This window comes from Cervus elaphus, chromosome 14 (assembly GCF_910594005.1).
Source record: "Cervus elaphus chromosome 14, mCerEla1.1, whole genome shotgun sequence".
Classification (NCBI taxonomy): domain Eukaryota; kingdom Metazoa; phylum Chordata; class Mammalia; order Artiodactyla; family Cervidae; genus Cervus; species Cervus elaphus.
The window spans coordinates 65,064,940-65,087,334 of NC_057828.1; the positions used below are offsets into that span (position 1 = coordinate 65,064,940).

Consider the following 22,395-nt stretch of genomic DNA (forward strand, 5'->3'; position numbering starts at 1 on the left):
CTGTCTCAGCTCCTGCCACTAAGCTTCACTAAGGACCAAAGCAGTTTGAGCACACACTTTTTGTTGTTGTTGTAAACATGGAGAATGTTGAGCACTGCACCAGGAACGGACACATCGGCTACCCAATTCATCACTCACAAGCAACGAGGTTAGTCAAAAGGCCCAGGTTCAATCCCTGGTGGGGCAAACAAGATCCCATGTGCTGCATGGCACAGCCAAAAAATAAAAATAAAAAATCAAGAGTCCCAGAGAGTTGTGACTCGCACAGCAAAATTGTACCTCTCTGAATTCAAAAGGCACTAACTAGGGCTGGCCAGCCTGCTCACCACCACCAATTCCATCACACGTCGGCTTTGTTCGGGTTGAGATTTTTGGAAAATGCTTTGCATATTCTGTGTTCTGTAGTTTCTTATAGACATACATGACCAGATCAGGAAATTTCTCCTGAAAATACTGGGAAGGTTCTCCAATTTTTGATTTCATCCTGAAATGAAACAGAAATATTTTGATATGCCTGCCCCAAACTCTGCATCCTCCCTTTTACAGTATATGGCCCTGGAGATTTTTTTTTGCTCGCCTGGTGTCTATAGCAGAATAAACAAAGACTTTGGAATCTGACAAAGCAAGATTAATCTCCTGACGTTCAAATAACAGTAAATTTCATCAACTTGAGTTTTTTTGCGCCTTAGTTTTATTATCTATAAAATGGACATAGTACAATTCTACAATCTCTTATCTACAATGCTGAAATCCAAAAGAGCCCTGAAAACTGCAAATTTTGGGTGACTCTGCAACTGAGGTTTTTGGCAGCAAAAGCTAACTGAATTAACATGGGGCTACACTTATAATGTACATTCGTTTTGCCCGGCCACCCAGTCCCCTGTGTTTCTTCTCACAAGAGTCGCTAGCCTTCTGTTCAAGCAGGCTCAACAAAAACTGAAAAGGAAGATGAGAACCTGATGGGAATGTCCATCACTGACTATAAGACCGTTGTGGTGGGCCTTTCCAAACAGAAGGGAGGAATGACTTTCCCTTCATCAAAATAAGTTTTCTTCTTTCCATCGAATAGCAGATGTAAACAGAACCGGAATTTTTAAATTATTCTCATCTCATATATGACCTATAAGAGCGAAAACAGTTCTTACTTTGTATTCTTTTGTTCATCAATGTGCTCTCCCAAATTCCGGATGAACCTCAGCAGGTCACCTACAGTGTTCTGATACGTTTTGTTCTGATACGTTTTGTTCTGATATGTTTTGTTCTGTTTCCTTTTCTCATAAAACGCATTCATTTTTTTCATCACAGATTCATCAACCTAAAGAAAAATTACACAAAAATGTGGTAACAACACAAAATAAATCCTGATAGAATGTTAATACAAAAAGGCAGAATACAAATTTGAATATAATGCCAAAATTACGACTAGTTAATAAAGCAAATTAATAGAAAAGAATGGAAGTAAACACTGTACACCATAGTGCTAATTGTGGTTGTATTTGGATGTGGAACTATAAATAACTTTAAATTTGTGTATCTATTTTCCAAGAGAATTGTTTTCATAGAAATTAACTACAGTAAAACATGGTTTAGGAAATCATTGGCTACTACATGAGGAAATTTGCCCATTATACTATACAGTACTGCTATCCTTGTGGCCACCTTTCCAAATTCATACCTGATTACATCTCCTCTTTAAAGAGGGTTGTCCTGACTGAGACCAGGCCTTGCAGCCATTGCCATAGTGAGTGTGGTTGTTCTTTGTTTTGTTTGTAGTTATGTTTCCAAAGGTTACATATTTCTCCTTGTCCCTAGGTGTCCCGGGGCAGCTGCTCTCGTATTAGTAATGCCTTCTTCTTTGTGCTCTCACTTTTTTTTTCGTTTATTTTTTTAATTTTTAATTGGAGGATGATTGCTTTATAATATTGTGTTAGTTTCTGCCATATAGCAACATGAATCAGCCATAAGTATATACATATGTCCCCTCCCTCCTAAGCCTCCCTCCCACCTCCACCCCTCTAGGTTGTCACAGAGCACCTCGTTTGAGCTCCCTGCATCATACAGCAAATTCCCACTGACTATCTATTTGTGCTCACACTCTTTGTAGATAGTTCTGATATTTAGAAATAGTTTGGAGTAAGAGAATAAGATGCAACAACCATGAAACCAGAGGGCCCCTTAGAAAGAGTAACTGGTGACTAGAAGGCTGCCCGGGTGGCACTATCAGTTCCTTACAGAACTTACTGGGTAGCAGGAAAGACAGATGTTAAGCCAACAATTATGAGTGTGATGTGTGGTCTAGAGGCAGACAAGGGAAGGAAAGCAAAATGAGACCCAGAAACGAGGAGGTATGGGAGAAGCAGAGTCCTACCTCAGGCCTAAGATATGGAAGCTGTTGGTCCCACTCAAAGACTTGAGAGTTGTGGATTTTCCCATAATGCTCTGCTTATATCTCAGGGGTACCCAGCATGTATCCCACAGCCATCCCTTCTGTAGGTCTCTCAGCCCCACTTGGATGCCATACTCTGCTTTGTATATCCATGACCTTGCATGGTCCTAACACATACTGGTATTTGACAGATGTCTGCTAATTCATAATAGTGAAAGTTATGATAGTGCCAATTAGACTGAATGAGTGATTAATTACTATGCTCCACTATAAGTGCATGTGTACTAAGTTGCTTCAGCCATGTCTGACTCTGTACGACCCTATGGACTATAGTCCGCCAGGCTCCTCTGTCCATGGGATTCTCCAGGCAAGAATACTGAAGTAGGCTGCCGTGCCTTCCTTCAGAGGATCTTCCCAACCCAGGGATCAAACCCACGTCCCTTGTGTCTCCTGCATTGGCAGGTGGGTTCTTTACCATTAGTTCCACCTGGGAAGCCCATGTTCCACTATATTGAGTTCAAGTTGGGTAGACCTTCTCTAGAAGAGAAGGAATTTGAAAGATGATTGTTTTTTGTCTTTCTGTTTTCTCATCCAGAAAGTAGGTGTGGGTGTGTGGATGCTCGATGCTGGGCTGTTCACCAGCATCAGAGGCAGCCAGTCTCCCTGAATGGAAATGCCCCTGTGGAAGTGCCTCCCTTGGACTAAACTCCATTTAATCAGCTGCTCTTGTCACAATGGAAATAGAATTATTAGCCAGACCTCAGTCAGAAAATAAGGCTTGAGAGAAAGAGTCACAGAAGAGGAAAAGGCTTTTGGGCTGTGACAAGTCCATTCTAAAGAGGAGCCTAGATGAGTATCTCAGGAGGACCTGGCCTGGAGCAGAGATCCAGAAGAGCTGAGGGGGTCTGGGATGGGAGGAGGGCAAGGAAAACCCCTCTTACCCCTTGGTTGAACCAGGCTCATAGTATAAAAAAGTTAGGAAAACCAACGTAACAGGTTCTTATTCCTGGAATAACTCCCAGACCATAGAAGTTGTTCATACCTCATTTGTCCACTGGGAAAAACTTGTGGGAAGTTCAGATGTTTCAGGTTGCAGAAGCTGGAGGATCTTGCCATCAGTATTTTGTACTTTGATGTCAGATTCATTTCCCACATCCCGGAGTGTCCGGTAGCGGCTGAGAATGACAGAATGATCATGATCATTCCACCCTTCCCACTTTTCCCAGAGAGAGAAAACTATTAGATTTTGGCATTTGTAAGAGTAGTAAAAGCATGTCTCTAAACAATCTGCACAATAGGAGAGCTCTCGCTCTCTCTTTTTGCCCGAATCATTTTTCTATTCTTCAATGGAAAAAAATCAGATCCAGAGAAGTTAAGTCACTCCTCCAATGACACCCACCCAGGAAATTCCAAGCTGAGAGAAAAGCCTGTGTCTGCTGATTCCCAGCCTGACTCCTGCCCACCTCACCATGATGGTTAATTTCATCTGTTAATTTCACCAACCACGCGGGTAGCACTCAGATTAAATATTACTCTGGGTATGTCTGTGGGGATGTTTCCAGAGGAGATTAGCATTTGAACCAGTGAAGCAGACAGCCCTTCCCAGTGTGAGTGGGCATCATCCAATCTATGGGCAGCCTGAACAGAATGAAAGGGGAAATGTGCCACCTCCCTGCTGATCACTTTGGCTGGGACATGGTTCTACTCCTGCCCTCTGTTCTCCAAGTTCTCAGGCCTTCAGACCTTTACTGGAATCTGCATCTTCAGCTCTCCTGGTTCCCATGCCTTTGGATTCAGACTAAATTATACAACTGAATTTCCTGGGTCACCAGCTTGAAGAGGGCAGATGGTAGAACTTCTCAGCCCCAGTATTGCATGAGGCATTTCCTTATTTTGTATATATATCAGGTTGGTTGAAAAGTTCTTTGGGAAAAAAAAAGAAAGAAAAGTTCTTTGGGGTTCTTCTGTAGTAACATCTTATGGAAAAATCCAAATGAACTTTTTGGCCAACCCAATATAAAAAGCCCTGACTAATACACTCACCATCTCCATCCTAGAGGCCTGTAATAGACACTGTTTTCCTTACCTCTTCCAACTCCAGAAGAAGGGATGAGCCAGCAGGCCACTCAGATGGCCCTTCACATTGTCCCCAGGAACTAAGAGATGCTGAATGAGGTCCTGAGTTTCCTTATCTGGAGAACGCTCAACCAACTCTTCAGTTCTTAGATTCTTCAGCATCTCAAAAGAAATGTTTCCCTTGTTTACCACATACAGGACCAGCAGTCCCAGGGCCTGCACAGAAGCCATGAGTGAATGAAAGTCACTCAGTCATGTCTGACTCTTTTCAACCCCATGCACTGTAGCCCACCAGGCTCCTCTGTCCATGGGATTCTCCAGGAAAGAATACTGGAGTGGGTTGCCATTCCCTTCTCCAGGGGATCTTCCCCACCCAGGGATCAAACCCAGGTCTCCTGCCTTGTAGGCATATTCTTTACCATCTAAGCCACCAGGGAAACCCATAAATCAAGTCAAAAGTGCTTATGAATTAGTACTCTATTTGGGGAACTTTGGAGGGTGGGGCACAGGCTATGAGCAAATGGAAAATGGGTAGAATCTCAAGGAGCCCACAGGTTGGCCATGAGCCTGGGCATGGAGAACTCTTCAAGAAAGTGTAGTTTAGTTTTATAAGGAGCAAAAGATAATCCCAGGCCAGAGCTGTCAGAGCAGACTGCTTAGAGGAAGAGGAATTTGAGCTAGACCTCAAAGTACAGATAGAATTTTTAAATAAACCAGGGAAAGGGAGAGGTTTTAAACAAGGGGCAGGGGTTGCTCAGAGTCTGGCTAGGAACAGGGACTTTGGGTTGGGCCTGTGTCAGGCAGGAGATTAAAGAGCCAGACCAGGTCCAGAAGAACACAGTGAACACCCCAGGAGTCAGGACACAGTAGGGAGGAAAGACTAGGGAGGAGACCAGCACAGGAACTTCTGCACTAAGACACCAGTCAGGGAAGGGGCTCAGATCTGGAGCCACTGAGCCAGAAAGGCCAGGCATGGATGGAGAGTTCTTACCAACTGGGTTGGAAGTTCAGCACCCTGGAGAACTCCAGGGGGCGGGCTGCCCTAACGGGTCAGAGTCTATCCAGGAGCTGTGGTCTACAGAGGTTATATGTCTCCTGGTTTGTCTCCTCTCTGGGGAAACAGTTATTTAGGATCTTAACCCGTGGGGCCAACTATAGTCTCTTTTGAGCTGGGGATCAATCCCGTCGTTCCCATGTGCTTCAGAAGGCCTTAGTATCTGACCCTCCTAGGAGTTTAGCACATGCATTTGAATAGAGTGGGAAAAGAAATCTCATTTACTTTGTCTTCAGGCATCAAATACCTCCTACAGGAATTGTGGAATTATTCTGGAGAAATCTCCTGGAGGTAATTCTTCAAGAAATGTGGCATGCTCAATGTATTTTCTATTTAGCCTGTGAGGCTAGAGAGACATCCAAAGAGATGCAGAAACGGCCACAGCAAGGACCAGTTCCACACCCACCCAGAGAGATGCTGTTGTCTGCAAGGGAGTGGGGGCCATGCATACCGAGGAAATGCCTTGAAACTTCTTTCTTTCCTAGGCGAAATAGGAACATCCTTTAATTGGCCACAGGAAGTAAGATAATGAACGAATAAGGAAGTAGAGAGATGGAAAAGTAAACTGTTTCTAGAAATTACCTCTAGATCTCTCTTGATTTCCTGTGGATCTCCAGTCCCCTTGATGCTTTCATCAAAATCTGCCAGGCAAGCAGCATTCTTGGAATCTAAAGGAGAGTTTGTAGAGAGGCATTGAAATTGCTTATTCTTGGCGGGGATGTATGGAGAGAGTAACATGGAAACTTACATGACCATATGTAAAACAGATGGCCAATGGGAATTTGCTGTATGGTTCAGGGAACTCAAACTGGGGCTCCGTAACAACCTAGAGGGGTGGGAGGTGGAAGGGGGGGTTCAAGAGGGAAGGGATATGTATACTGTGGCTGATTCATGTTGACATTTGGCAGAAACCAACACAATACTGTAAAGCAATTATCCTTCAATTAAAAATATGTAAATATATTTTTAAAAAAGAAAATCCTCAATCCCCATGTTATAATTAATTTACATAAATCTGTAACTCAATCAATGTACAATCCATCATCACTGAGGAAGACAATGATGAGCTCATATCTGCCTTATTTACTTTTCAAAACAGTCATGTGCACTGTGTTCTTTGACCTGCTGGTATCTGCTAAGAGCAGGATTTACATTTTATTCATCCCAAGCCAGGGGTTGGGGAAGTAGGAGGATAAGTATAGCCAGCTCCCCCTTCATGCAATTCTTGGGGTCAAAGAGCACAGATTTGTAAAGAAGCTGCTGGCAGGAGTTAAGGTTACGTCCTATAGCTGAAGAACAACTGGACCCTAGAGCTGAAGGGTCCAAATCCAAGACCACCTTAGCATAGCATTCCACCAAATCAAGCCCACTCGCCACTGCCCACTCTGACATTGTCATCTGTGACCACGAGTCAACCACGTGCTTCTAATGAGTCGATGCCTCCCTCTCCCCTTCAGCATCTTCCTCCTTTGAAGGAAGCCACTGAGTCCTCAGAAAGAGGGATAAGAGAGGTGGGGAACAAAGTCAAAGATGATTTGTCCTCAAAGAGGTGGCTTAAAGGAATCTGAGAAGGAAGGCTGGGTAACCGCAGATACCAGCCAGTACAACTGTTACTCAGAGCCCTTTCATTATGAATCTGGACCTCAGCATTGTAGGGAAATCCAGAGTCTAACAAAAATGAACCCATCAAATTGTTTAACAAATGTTTAGTAAGAGAAAAAATGATGGTGAGGAAGGAGAACACAGTCCTGGCTCTACAGAGTTTAGAGTCTCTGGGCAAGGAGGCCGATAGTAAAGGAATAAATACATAGCTAAACATTAATTGCAGTTTTGAAAATGCTGGTCAAAAGTTCAGGATGCTCTAAAAGTGTACCATGAGAAGAGCTACATGGCTGCGTAGAGGGGGAGAAGTTTTCATTAAGGAAGAGATGCCTAGGGAATTTCCTGGAGACCCAGTGGTTAGGACCCCAAGCTTCCAGTGTAAGGGGCATGGGTTCAATCCCTGGTCAGGGAACTAAGATCCCGCAAGCCTTGGGGTGAGGCAAAAAAAAAAAAAAAAAAAAAGGAAGAGATGCCTAGAGAGAAAAGATGAGTAGAAATTGGATAGGTGAGTGGAATTGGGAAGAAAGGGAAGAGAGAATTCCAGATAGGAATTCATGGAGAATGCCTGGGGTGGCAAGACAGCCTGTAATGAGACTGAAGGAGCAGATAGGGTGTACTTCATAAATCACAGACTGTTTTCAATTATTTCAATAATTCCCTTCACTTATTTAAGCCACTTTGTGTCTTCTGCTACTGAAATTTGAAAGTGTTTAACGGAACACTTCACATCTCTTCTAACATTTGATTTTTTTTTTCCCCATGAAAAGTGAAAGTGTTAGTCATTCAGTCAAGTCTGACTCTTTGTGATCCCATGGATTGTAGCCCATCAAGGCTACTCTGTCCATGGAGTTTTCCAGGCAACAATAGTGGAGTGGGGTGCCATTTCCTTCTCCAAGGGAATCTTCCTGATCCAGGGATTGAACCCGGCTCTCCTGCATCACAGGCAGTTTCTTTACCATCTGAGCCCAACTTTTTATTTTTAGTTTCAATAGACATTGTTAAAGTGCTATAAAAATTTTAAAGCTTACACCTAGTTTCTGTATACAACATCAAGAGGGACTTTGGCCCTGCTGACACCTGACTTGGTGCCAGTGAAACTGGTTTCACACGTCTGGCCTCCAGAACCATGGGAAATTAAACTCCTATTGTTTTAAGGCACCAAGTTTGTGACAATTTCTTTCAACAGCCATGGGAAATTTATACACTTGGTTATAGTTATGTTTCTTTGGGTGTAAATTCTCCTGTTTCATGCCTCTCTTTCATGGTATTGAGAGGGTAACAGGCAGGAGGGCCAGGGGTTTCCAAATGGAGGAAATAGGCTGCAAGTGTCAGACATTTTTTCTGTCTCTTAAGTGGCAGGAGGAAACAAACTACAAGTGTTAAGATTTCTTTTCCCCCTTCTCTATACAAATTTAAAAAGAGGTTTCTCTTAAAATTCTGTGTTGCCATGACGACACCTAGCTCCACCTGAACTTCAGTTCAGTTCAGCTCAGTTCAGTCGCTCAGTCGTGTCCAACTCTTTGCGACCCCACGGACTGCAGCACGCCAGGCCTCCCTGTCCATCACCAACTACTGGAGTCTACCCAAACCCACGTCCACTGAGTCAGTGATGACATCCAACCATCTCATCCTCTGTTGTCCCCTTCTCCTCCTGCCTTCAATCTTTCCCAGCATCAGGGTCTTTTCAAATGAGTCAGTTCTTTGCATCAGGTGGCCAAAGTATTGGAGTTTCAGCTTCAGCATCAGTCCTAATGAATATTCAGGACTGATTTCCTTTAGGATGGACTGGTTGGATCTCCTTGCAGTCCAAGGGACTCTCAAGAGTCTTCTCCAACACCACAGTTCAAAAGCATCAATTCTTCGGCGCTCAGCTTTCTTTATAGTTAAACTCTCACATCCATACATGACTACTGGAAAAACCATAGCCTTGACTAGACGGACCTTTGTTGGCAAAGTAATGTCTCTGCTTTTTAATATGCTGTCTAGGTTGGTCATAACTTTTCTTCCAAGGAGTAAGTATCTTTTAATTTCATGGCTGCAGTCACCATCTGCAGTGATTTTGGAGCCCAAAAAATAAAGTCAGCCAGTGTTTCCACTGTTTTCCCATCTATTTGCTATGAAGTGATGGGACCAGAAGCCATGATCTTAGTTTTCTGAATGTTGAGTTTTAAGCCAACTTTCTCACTCTCCTCTTTCACTTTCATCCAGAGGCTCTTCAGTTCTTTGCTTTCTACCATAAGGGTGGTGTCATCTGCATATCTGAGGTTATTGATATATCTCCTGGCAATCTTGATTCCAGCTGTGCTTCATCCAGCCCAGCATTTCTGAACTTAACTTTTCTCAAACCTTGAGCTAACCAATGCATTTTTCTTATGGAAATATTTGCCTTAAGCTATGTTAATGAACTATGTATTTACCCTAGACTCTGTCTTCAAGTCGGTTCGCCTAAGACTCAGAACCCACTTGACAAACCAGTATGTTTTACTCATTTAATGAAACTCTATATTTACTTGGAAACCTGCCTTTCTTCAAGATTCATGTCAATCGTTTTATGACCCAGGATGACTCACCTGGAGCCAATGTTATCTGAAAATGCATGTTGTGGGTGAGGGGCCTGGTGCCAGTCTCTGAGTTTTGAGACATTTCCTTTCTCTAATTAGCAGAATGCTAGTAGCTATATAACATCTGGCTAAAGACTAGCGGGCGGGGGGGGGGGCACTCCTTCTGCCCCCTTCTGATGTCTATGTCAGAAGCTTTCTCTATCTCTTATACTTTAATAAAGCTTTATTACACAAAAGCTCTAAGCGATCCAGCCTCGTCACTGGCCCCGGATTGAATTCTTCTCCTCCGGAGGTCAAGAATCCTGGCGTCTTTCATGGTTCAGCAACAACCTTTCAGTATCAGCAATTCTTATAGCTTTTTTTTTTTTTGCCACATTGTGTGGCATGTGGGATTTTAGTTCCCCAACCAGGAATGGAACCCCAGCCCCCTGCAGTGGAAGCAGGGAGTCCCAGCCACTGAACCACCAGGGAAGTCTACCAGCAACTCTAAATATCTTAGGTGATTTTTGATGTATGTTTTACATTACAGTTGAGACTCCCTGACAGCCTGTGCATCCTGTTAATGCCACCCAACACAGAGGAGGGATGAGAGCACTGTCAGAGCTTCTGCTTTGCATTTTTTTCAGTGAAGCTCTGGAGTAAGTGGGCCATGCCACTTAATAGTTGCTTTGGCAGACATCCTGTGTGATAACAGCTCTTTGTTTCTCTCTCTCTCTTTTTTTTTTCCTGAATTCTTTTGAGTTTTTTTAAATTTATTTTTAATTGGAAGATAATTGCTTTACACTATTGTGTTGGCTTCTGCCATAAAACAACGTGAATCAGTCATAAGTATAGCTATATCCCTTGCTCTTGAATCTTACCCATCCACCCCTCTGGCTTGTCACAGCGCACTGTGTTGAGCTCCCTCTGTTATAGAGCAACTTCCCATTAGCTCTCTATTTTATTCACGGTAATGTTATGTGCTACTCTCTCAATTCGTCCCACACTCTCCTTGCCACCCCCCGCCCTCCACTTCAAACAATAAATGCTGAAGAGTGTGTGGAGGAAAGGGAATCCTCTTGCACTGTTGGTGGGAATGTAAATTGATACAGCCACAATGGAGAACAGTATGGAAATTCCTTTAAAAACTAGGAATAAAACTACCATATAGCCCAATAATCCCACTACTGGACACATACCCTGAGGAAGCCATAACTGAAAAAGACACATGCAGCCCAAAGTTCATCACAGCACTATTTACAATAGCTTGGACATGGAAGCAGCCTAATGTCCACCGACAGATGAATAGATAAAGAAGTTGTGGTACATATATATAATGGAATATTTCTCAGCCATATAAAGGAACACATTTGAGTCTTTCTCTTAAAATCATCAGTGACTCAATGTCTCAAGCAGTCTCCCTGTCTGCAGACAGAAAGGCCTGTCATAGATGCTTGGTCCCTAGGGGAGAGGGCAAGTCCAGGGTTTGATCTTCCTAATTTCTACTGAGGTAGCAATCTTGCCTGCTCTCTGGTCCTTGGTTCTCTCCTGTTTCTGGTTTCCATCGCTTTTGAGTGGTGCTTTTCTGTACTCTTCCCACTTTCATGAGTAATGTTTTTCTGTGGCATTCTGCATTTGTCCTGGGCTCCTGTGCCATTCTTCAATCCCATCCTATCTATGTTTAGTCTCTCCGTGATTCCTCAAAGATTTTGTCCTCTGAGAATTCTTTTTTTAATGTTAATTTTAATTACAAATTCACTTAAAAATGTTTTCCCATCATTTGAAGAATTTAATACAGGGAAGAGTCTGCAGTATGTGCTAGGTTCACCACCTTGATGCATAGATATAATCAATTCTTTATTGTTCAAGCTTAGGAATGGAAGAAGCGGTACTAGAAATTTCAAAGAATAGGTATTCAGAAATTATTTTTCTTTAAAATGTGATGTGTGACCCTTTCGCATCAAGATGGGCAGGTAGAATTGGGAAGGTCCCCACCCCTGAATGAACCGCAAAGACTCTTTCTTACCAGGTAGAGTTGTACACACTTCTGGCCCTTGTCCGTCTCCCCAGCAACATTGCTTGAAACCAAGAAGGAGTGCCATGAGTACCTGTCCTCAAACTAAAGCCAGATCTTATGTGTACCTGTGTCTCTCTTCCAGCACCTTATATACTGCTCTCTGCCTCTAAATGCCCACACCTTCTTTTTGCCCTGGTCCCTCACACCATGTTTAAACTCAGTGCATATCTGTAGGTTAGGTATCCACATCTGCTTTAGCCCTCTAGACAAGTACCTGGCCTTTGTTGGGCACGTACAATGTACAGGTGACTTGTCCATATGACACAGAGCACTTAAGACTTCATAACAACCTTTTGAAAGAGGTATTATTAGTCCCAAGTGAGGAAACCAACACTCACAGAATTAAGCAACTTCCTTGAGGTTACAAAACTACAAAGTGCTGGGACTAGGTTGCAAGGTTCCCTAAACCTGGCTGAAGCTGAGGATCTTTCTAAATTATTATTTATGTTTGGCTGCACTGGGTCTTCATTGCTGCAAGAGGGCTTTCTCGAGCTGTGGACAGCAGCAGTTACTCTCTAGTTTTGCTTCATGGGCTTCTCATTTCAGTGACTTCTCCTGCTGTGGAGTATGGGCTCTAGAATAAGGGCTTCAGTAGTTGTGGCACATGGGCTTAGTTGCCTGGTGACATGTGGAATCTTCCTGGACCAGGGATCAAATCTGTGCCCCCTGCATTAGCAGGCAGATTCTCAACCACTGGACCACCAGGGAAGTCCAAGCTGAGACTCTTACTACTGCACTACCTTGCTCCCTGGGACTTTACACTCAGCTCTGCCTGTTTCCTTGAATGTTGCTTTAACGTATGGTTTTGGTTTACAAGAGTACACACTGATTTGTTCAGCCTGCTTGCAGTGTGTTTCACTTGTCTCACATCTTATCCTGGATCCCAAGTTTGACCTCAGTTTTGCCGTTAAGTTTCACGGTAACTGAGCACACACACAACATTCACCGTTAACTGCCACCTTGTCTGAAGGAACACACTTTCTAGATTCTCTTACTTACAGACTACTCTAAGAATTCAAACTTCTTGGAGTTGGCTCCATCCAAAACCTACATTCATATTTGTATTTGCCAAGGGCAGCATAAGGTTAGCCTGGTATTCCGTGAGCTTCCTTCACCTCCACATGGAATAATACAGGTTCTACCTGGTAGCAGGAGGAACTGCACTGTAACTACGGATTTCCTACATTCATCCTCAAATTGAACAATCCACACTGACTCTAGTTCTTTCCTATTCTGCCATGAAAATCTTTTCCTCTGATAAATAAAGACCCTACATTTCTAAGAGAAGACTGGGGACTCACCTATTAAGATGTTCTGTGGTTGCAGATCCTGATGAGTGTATCCAGACAGGTGTAGTTCCTCAACAGCTTCAAACAGAGATGAGAGGATGTTTCGGGCAAATTCATCTTCCTTGTTTTGCATAGCCTCTCCTCTGCGGTCGGCCAAGTGCTTCTCCAGCGTGTGCTCACATAGGGCGAGGCACACATACAGACAGCCCCCATCCCTCTCACTGCCATAGAATGTCACCACGTGACTGTTGGCTCGGTTGCTCTGCAAACAAGAGACTTCATTTTGTCCCCGTGTGCTGCCTTCAGAGAACCGCTTCACGGCTACCTCTTGTTCCTCATAGAACCCCAGGTAGATGCCCCCTTCAGAAGTGTCAGCGATTTTATAATCTTTATCAATAAAGATCTTGAGTTTGCCTATCATAGGGCGGGATATCCTGCGGAGATGTTTCAGGGCCTCCCCCCAACGTGAGCTCTGAGGCTTCCAGGCTTTATCGGGAGGGCGAATGTCTTCTACAGCTCCATGCTGGCAAAGAAACTTTGCAAGGTCAGAGTTATAATTGCGCTTTGCTATTGTGACAAGGTCCCCGCATTTTGTGCTGGCTCCTTTGAGACACAGCAACTGGGCGATTTCCCTCAGGTTGAGTTCAACAGCAAGCAGCAGTGCTGTTTTACCCTCACTGTCTGTGTCATTAATCTCTATAGTTGTTTGTTCCAGAAGCATCTGCACCAGATCCAGGCTCTTCTTTTCCACTGCCAAGATCAGCGGCGTCTTCCTTCCTTCCCCCCTCACGTTGACATCAACCTTACAGTCCAGCAGAAGGCGAGTAATGGCTTTCACCTTCTCAACATCAGAGTTCAGAAGAGCACAGACCAAAGCATTTCTGCCCCTATTGTCCCGGGCATTGACATCTGCCCCCATCTCGTGAAGGAGGATCTCCACAACCTCTACATGCCCTCCTTCAGCAGCATCCATGAGGGCAGTGGCCCCTCCTTTCTTAATCCTCTCTTGATCCTCCACTGTCTTTCTGTGCAAATTCACCTCTGCTCCGTTGTAATACAGGAACCTTAAGGCTTCGACTTGGCCATACACAGCAGCTTCCATGAAAGCTGTGAAGCCATTAACATCGCACTCATTGACATCTGCTACTTTGGGAAGTAATAGTTTGAGCAACTTCACGTCTCCGACAATCCCAGCAATGATGAAGGGAGTGGCCCCATTCTTCTTCCGCAGACAAGGGTCAGCACCATGACTAAGCAGAAGATCCACAATGTCCTCCCTGCCAACTTGCACTGCATTATGCAGAGGTGACCAGCCCCATTCGTCCTGGAAATTGACATCAGCCCCTCTTTCTAGCAATTGCTGGACCAACTCAACCTTTTCATCTTTCACAGCTTTAATCAACAAATGATTGTCTTCCCTTGAAGCCCTCCCATTACTAGAGGGTGTGGGTCTTTCCTGAGGGTTGTTATGGCTCTCAGTCTCCATGATGGTATACACCACTGGTTACAACTTTCTTGCCTTCTCTTTGAGAAAATGAAAACTTATCTCCTTGGGATTTGATCAAAGAGACTTGGAACTGTTAGAAACTCCTGTCAGGGGAAATAGGAATTGTCTGGCTACAGACCATCAGTATGAGGAGGCACCAATACTCTTGGGGTCTTCTGACTTTTCACCTGAAGATGAGAGAGGTAATTTGTAGTGTTATGAGAGTGAGAAAACATTTGAATTAGAGAAATTAATTTCACTAGCAATGTTTTCAAAATACATCTATCATAGAATTTTTTATTAGAGAATATTATAAATATATATCTTTTCATACTGTTCATGGGGTGCAAGCCTGAATATTCATTGGAAGAAATGATGCTGAAGCTGAAGCTCCAATACTTTGGCAACCTGATGTGAAAAGTTGACTCATTGGAGAAGACCCTGATGTTGGAAAAGAACGAGGGCAGGAGGAGAAGGGGGCAACAGAGGCTGAGATGGTTAGACAGCATCACCAACTCAACGGACGTGAATTTGAGCAAGCTCCGGGAGACAGTGAAGAACAGAGGAGCCTGGTGTGTGCAGTCCAGGGTGGCACAGAGTCAGCCGCAACTTAGCAACTGGACAGCAACAACAACGTAAATATGTGTAAATTTTAAACAAGAAAAGTATTATTCTATTCTCCCTCTGCTTAGAAACAGGAATAGTTAATATTTTAGTATAGTCTATAAATTATTTTTAAAAATAGTTGGGCTCATGATCTGTAACTTTGTATTTGGCTTCCTTTCATTTAATACCTTACTATAAATAATGTCCTGTGTTATTACAAAGTATTTTAAAATATTTTAATATCTGCAATAGACCATTAGAGAGGTGTTTCAGTTCCCTAATACTGAGCAGATTTTTAAAGTAACTTTTAAACCAGAGTTTCAAAATTAGATTTTTTTTTCACAATTCTAAATAATGTTGCAGCAAATTTAGCTTGTTTTATCTTGTTTTCTTATGAGAGACCTTATAATACTATAATGGATTTCTTACGATTAATTTCAAAGAACTGAATGACCAGTCAAAGGCTATGATTGTTTTTAGGATTCTCAACCTATATTAATACATTTTTTTCCAATGCCATATAAACACACTCTTACTAGAAATAAATGACCTCTTTAAAAAAATCAGAACCCTTATTTAATAAGAAAATACGTGTTTTTCGCCAATCTGCATTTCTGGTTGAGCATGCTCAGTCCATTCCTGGCTCTTTGCAAGTGCAAAAGTGTGCACTCCTATTCAAAGTAGTGTAGAGTAAGCAGCAGTCCCCAACCTTTTTGGCACCAGGGACCGGTTTCGTGGAAGACAATTTTTCCATGGACTGGGGGTGGGGAAGGGGTGGGTTTGGAGATGATTCAAGAGCATTACATTTATTGTGCACTATTTTTATTACATCAGCTCCAACTCAAGTCATCTGGCATTAGATCCCAGAGGCTGGGGACTCCTGGAGTAGGGGAAAGAACTTGAACTCCCACCTCTGCAAGATCTAAGTTTGGCCCCTCGTTGTGTAACTCTAGACTCTTCCTAATTGTGTGACCTTGGATTATTGAGTCTGAATTTTCTGTTCCCTCAAATGGGGACAACAATAAATACAGCCCCCCATATAAAGTGCAGTGAAGGAGGGAGAGGGGGAAATATTAGGCCTTCAGTAAATGGTAGAGCTAATTACATCACTTTATGAAAAGAAATAAAAAAACCTTAACACATCCCGTTCTTCCCACCCAGTGCTTTACATGCTACACAAATAGGGAACCTAGGAGATGTCAATTTAGTCCAACTGCCCTCCATCAGATCTGAGCCATTTAGATACAATTCAGAGGGCAGAGGGCAGCAAACTTACCTGAATGTTTATAACTGCTTCTGCTACAAAAATCACAAAGCAACTATTTTTCAGCAGTCCCACCTGCCTGACAGTCTCAAAGCCTCTACCCTCAGAGAGCTAACCAAACATGCAGCGGAAGCACAGTCACCCAGCAATGAACTCTTTGGATCAAATGTTTATGTAAACAACTTTAGTGACAATGAGTGTGAGGTGGGCTGGAAAAGATCAAGGAAAGAAAGAAGCTCAAAGAAACCTGGAGGATTCAGGGTTTCTTCAAACTTCTTTTCCTCTCTGCTTCCTTATTTATTCCAGGCACTTCCTTCAGCTGCTAGCTTCAAAGTAATACAATCATTTAAGAACACCACACCTTGGACTAACTTATGAGGAAATGCAAAAAAAAAAAAGATAGTAGTAAGACTCCACGCCTGTAGCCCACCAGGCTTCTCTGTCTGTGGAATTTTCCAGGCAAGGGTACTGGGTTGCCATTTCCTGTTCCAGGGAATAATAATAATAACAATAATAAAAGATACCCGAGTAAAACATCAGAGCAGAAAATAAAAACAGCTCAACAAAAGCCCTGCAAAAGGAGAGTCCTGCTTTCAGTTTCATTTTCCCCACAGGACCAGAGGAGCCTGATAAACAGAGATGCCTTGAAGAAATAATGTGTGGATTATGACAGAACCCTGGAAATCTCAGAAGGACTCAGGTGCACAGGATCCCCCGGGACTGGCCGGCTGGCTCCGCGTGCTCCTTCCTGTCCCCAAGTTCCACACCCACTTCACCTCCAGTCCCCAGAAGCCCGAGGAATCCTTCAAAGAAAACACCTTCTCAGGCTTTCCCAGCTCTCCTCCCTCTGCGTGTCCTACCTTCTAAACGCAGATGCCTCCTCCTCAGTCATTCCTCTGGCGGCATCTAACCGTCAAATACTGCTGCCAGCAAGAAAGCAGGCCCTCCTGGGGACTGAGCCCGCGGGGCGGAACCCGGAGAGTGGCAGGAAGAGGCGGGAACGTTGGCCACGCCCACACTCGGCCGCGAAGGCCTGAGCTGACCACGCCCACACTGGGCAGCGGTGGCCTGAGCTAGTAGCATCTTTGGGCTTCCCCGGGGGCTCAAACAGTAAAGAATCCGCCTGCAATGCAGGAGCCCTGGGTTCGATCGCTGGGTCGGGAAGATCCCCGGAGGTAGAAATGGCAACTCACCCCAGTATCCCTGCCTGGAGAATCCCATGGACCAAGGAGCCCGGGGCCGGGAGGGGGCAGGGAGGCCGCATGCATCCTGCCGCCAGGCCTGCGGCCGTTCAGGTCACAGCATCCAGTTCCATCCCGACCACGTTGTTCCAAATCCCTTATCTTCTTAAGGGAAATTAACAGTAAATAAACATTTATTGAGCACTGACTGGGTGCCCGGCAGTTTGTTCACTGCTTCACAAGATATGCACCCAGTCAACCCCTAACAATCCTGCTGCTGATGAAACCGAGGCTCAGGAAAGCTAGGTGAGCCCAAAGCCCAAGCTCCCTCACTCGCCTGGGCGCTCTGGAAACGGCATCAGGCTGGCAGTCCAGAGCTGTGGCTGTTCTGCTGGGTGACCTCAGGCAGGTGGTTGAATGATGTTGGGATACAGTGATTCATCACACAAATGCCTCGTGGGGGTCTTCCTGGAGCTTACATCTTAGTAGGGAGAAATAGACCATTAATCATTGAGAAATGCAACATGTAACATGATTTCAGGTCATGATATCATGACCCTGACCATCCCAGTTCCTTATGTGCATCATCACTACCACCATCCAGTCCCCCATCACATCATACTGCTTCCCACCTCCATGTCTCTGCACACGCTGCTTTTGCTATCTGAGCTAATAATAATGATGGTAGTAGCAAGCATTTATGTAGCCCTTTAGTATGCTGTAGGAACTATTCTGAGCCAATAAAAAATACACATTTTTGTTGTTGTTCAGTCACTTAAGTCCTGAGATAGATGCTATTTTGACCCCTACAATGGGGTCAAGCAGATGGAGAAAATGAGGCACAAAGTGATTAAGTGAATTCAGTTGTTCTAGAGATTTGAGCTACCTCAACGAACAGCACAGAGAAAGATGCCTACCCTCATTCTTGTGGGAGAAGCCAGAAAATAAACAAAATAAGTAAATTATAAATAAAACACTTTATGGAGAAATCCTACAGAGAATAATAAGTAGAATGAGGAAGGTTGAAAACACCAGAATAGGGAGTATAAGTCAAGAGAGATATTTTCTAAATAATGAAAACTGAAACTCCATTATCTAGCACCTAACTACATTACATTCCTTACCCTTAGGATCATTCCTCAATTATTTAAGTTTTAAATCTTTCTTCTCCTCAGAAAGTAATTTGAACAGCTGGGCCAATTTAAAAGGTTCAGTAACAGTGAATTACCTTGTGATCAGCACTTAATATGCCCTGAACACCTTGTTCTTGTTACCCAAGAGCGTCCATTAAAATTTTTTTTCTAGTTTTATTTTTCTTTTTTATTTTGATTTTTTGGTCCATGCCACGTGGCCCAGGAATCAAACCCAGGTCCCGGCAGTGAAAGCGCCAAGTCCTACCTGCCAGGGAATTCCCTCTAGTTTTACTGAGAAATAGCTGACATAAGTCATTCTAGAAATTAAAGTCATACAGCATGATGTATTGATTCACATATACTATGAAGTAATTACCACAATAGGTTTAGTTAACACCCATTATCCCATATAGCTACAATAAGAAGAAAAGAAGGGGAATTAGTAGCTCATATGACAGTTCCATTTTTTATTTTCTGAAGAGGCTCCATACTGTTTTCTATCTTGAGAAATTTACAATTTACAATCTCGTGAACTGAGCCCAAGGGTTCCCTTTTCTCCACATCCACACCAAGAGCTTCATTTTTTAAAGTTAAGTTCAGCCCTGTTGATGAAAGAAATCTTACTGTAACCCCTATACCTACTGAGCTATCTTAACAATTATGGTAATAATTTTCAATTCAATTAATGTTGCACAACATTATTAAACTGCATTAATAAACAAAACTAAAGGTTATATCTCTTGGATATAATTCCAAAGGAAAGAGTCAAATAAGAGGAAAATTAGGCAGTCCCTTAGAAGAAATGAAGTAGCCCTCATCATCAACAAAAGAGTCTGAAATGCAGTACTTAGGCACAGTCTCAAAAATGACAGTATGATTTTCATTCATTTCCAAGGCAAACCATTCAATATCACAGTCGTCCAAGTTTTTGCCCCAACCACTAATGCTGAAGAAGCTGAAGTTGGCCAGTTTTATGAAGACCTATGACACCTTCTAGAACTAACATTAAAAAAAAGATGTCCTTTTCATCATGCTGCTGCTGCTAAGTCGCTTTGGTCGTGTCCGACTCTGTGTGACCCTATAGACAGCAGCCCACCAGGCTCCCCTGTCCCTGGGATTCTCCAGGCAAGAACACTGGAATGGGTTGCCATTTCCTTCTCCAATGCATGAAAGTGAAAAGTGAAAGTGAAGTTGCTCAGTCGTGTCCGACTTTTAGCGACCCCATGTACTGCAGCCTACCAGGCTCCTCTGTCCATGGGATTTTCCAGGCAAGAGTACTGGAGTGGGTTGCCATTGCCTTCTCCACCTTTTCATCATGGAGGATCAAAATGCAAAAGCAGGAAGTCAAGAGATATCCAGAATAACTGGCTAATTTGGCCTTGGAGTACAAAATGAAGCAGGGAAAAGGCTGACAGAGTTTTGCCAAGAGAACACACTGGTCACAGCAAAAACCCTCTTCCAACAACATGAGAGATGACTCTACACATGCTCATCAACTGATGATCAATACCAAAATCAGATTGATTATGTTCTTTACAGCCAAAGATGGAGAAGCTCTATACAGTCAGCAAAAACAAGACCTGGAGCTGACTGTGGCTTAGATGATCAGCTCCTTATTGCAAAATTCAGGCTTAAATTGAAAAAAAGTAGGGGAAACTGCTAGGTCATTCAGGTATGACCCAAATCAAACCCCTTATGATTATACAGTGGAAGTAATAAACAGGATTAGATCTGCTAGACAGTGTCTGAAGAACTATGCATGGAGGTTTGTAACACTGTATAGGAGGCAGTGACCAAAACTATCCCAAAAGGAAAAGAAATGCAAGAAGGCCAAATGGTTGTCTGAGGAGGCCTTACAAATAGCTGAGGAAATAAGAGAAGCAAAAAGCAAGGGAGAAAGGAAAAGATATACCCAACTGAATAAAGAGTTCCAGAGAATAGCAAGGATAGATAAGAAGGCCTTCTTAAATGAATAGTGCAAAGAAATAGAGGAAGACAGTAGTGTTGGAAAGACTAGAGATTTCTTCAGATAACCTCAATGGTGTGGTCACTCACCTAGAGCCAGACATCCTGGAGTATAATGTTAAGTGTGCCTTAAGAAGCATTACTATAAACAAAGATAGTGGAGGTGACAGAATTCCAGCTGAGCTATTTCAAATCCTAAAACATGATGCTGTGAAAGTGCTGCACTCAATATGCCAAAAATTTGGAAAACTCAGCAGTGGCCACAGGACTGGAAAAAGTCAGTCCCAAAGAAGGGCAATAACACAGAGTGTTCAAACTACCACACAATTGCACTTATTTCACACATTAGCATGGTTATGCTCAGAATCTTTCAAGCTAGGCTTCAGCAGTACATGAATTAAGAACTTCCATATGTTCAAACTGGGTTTAGAAAAGGCCGAGGATCCAGAGATCAAACTGCCAATATTCATTAGATTAAGGAGAAAGCTAGAGAGTTCCAGAAAAATATCTACTTCTGCCCTTTTGACAATGTTAAAGCCTTTGATTGTGTGGATCACAAGAAACTGTAGAAAATTCTTAAAGAAATGGGAATACCAGACCATCTCACCTGTCTTCTGAGAAACCTGAATGCAGGTCAAGAAGCAAAAGTTAGAACTGGTCATGGAACAACTGAGTGGCTCAAAATTAGAAAAGTAGTACAACAAGGCTATATGTTGCCACCCTGCTTATTTAACTTATATGCAGAGTACATCATGGAAAATGCCAGGCCGGATGAATCACAAGCTGGAATCAAGATTGCTGGGAGAAATATCAACAACCTCAGACACACAGATGATACGACTCTAATGGCAGGAAGTGAAGAAGAACTAGGGAGTCTTTTGATGAGGGTGAAAGAGGAGAGTGAAAAAGTTAGCTTGAAACTCAACATTCAGAAAACTAAGATCCTGGCATCTGGTCCCATCACTTCATGGCAAATGGAAGAAGAAAAAGTGGAAGCAGTGACAGATTTTACTTTCTTGGGCTCCAAAATCACTGAGGATGGGGACTGCGCCGTGAAATTAAAAATGCTTGCTTCTTGGAAGAAAAGCTATGACAAACCTAGACAGGGTATTAAAAAGTAGAGACATCACTTTGGCGACAAAGGACCATATAGTTGAAACTATGGTTTTTCCAGTAAGTCATCTATGGATGTAGGAGTTGGACCGTAAAGAAGGCTGAGTGCCAAAGAACTGATGCTTTCAAATTGTGGTGCTGGAGAAGACTCTTGAGAGTCCCTTGGACAGCAAGGAGATCAAACCAGTCAATCCTAAAGGAAATCAACCCTGAATATTCATTGGAAGGACTATTGCTAATGCTGAAGCTCCAATATTTTGGCCATCTGATGCGAAGAACCAACTCATTGGAAAAGACCCTGATTCTGGGAAAGATTGAAGACAACAGAAGAAAGCGATGGTAGAGGATACAATGGTTAGGTAGCATCACTGACTCAGTGGTCATGAAACTGAGAAAACTCTAGGAGATAGTGGAGGACAGAGGAGCCTAGTGTGCTACAGTCCATGAGGTTGCAAAGAGTCAGACATGACTTAGCGACTGAACAACAGGCAATTCCAAGGAAAAAGTTTGTATAGTCTGACTTGACATAGCCACAGGGAGGCAGCAGAGGGTGAGGAATGAGGCAGCAGAGGGTGAGCCTGCTGAGGGATGGGCCAGGCCTCCACAGTCACAAGAAACAACAG

General features: G+C 43.2%; 1 protein-coding gene across 1 annotated transcript; it reads right to left on the bottom strand.

Moving 5' to 3' along the window:
• Positions 1 to 57: 57 nt before the first annotated feature.
• RNASEL (ribonuclease L) lies at positions 58 to 17,360 on the bottom strand. Its single transcript, XM_043923947.1, has 7 exons — positions 17,241 to 17,360; positions 13,037 to 14,698; positions 6,099 to 6,184; positions 4,473 to 4,678; positions 3,429 to 3,561; positions 1,146 to 1,315; positions 58 to 484 (listed from the first exon to the last, which is right to left on the bottom strand). Exons 2-7 carry the CDS (start codon positions 14,508 to 14,510, stop codon positions 304 to 306), a joined length of 2,250 nt encoding a protein of 749 aa, XP_043779882.1. The 5' UTR covers positions 14,511 to 14,698; positions 17,241 to 17,360; the 3' UTR covers positions 58 to 303.
• Positions 17,361 to 22,395: the final 5,035 nt, after the last annotated feature.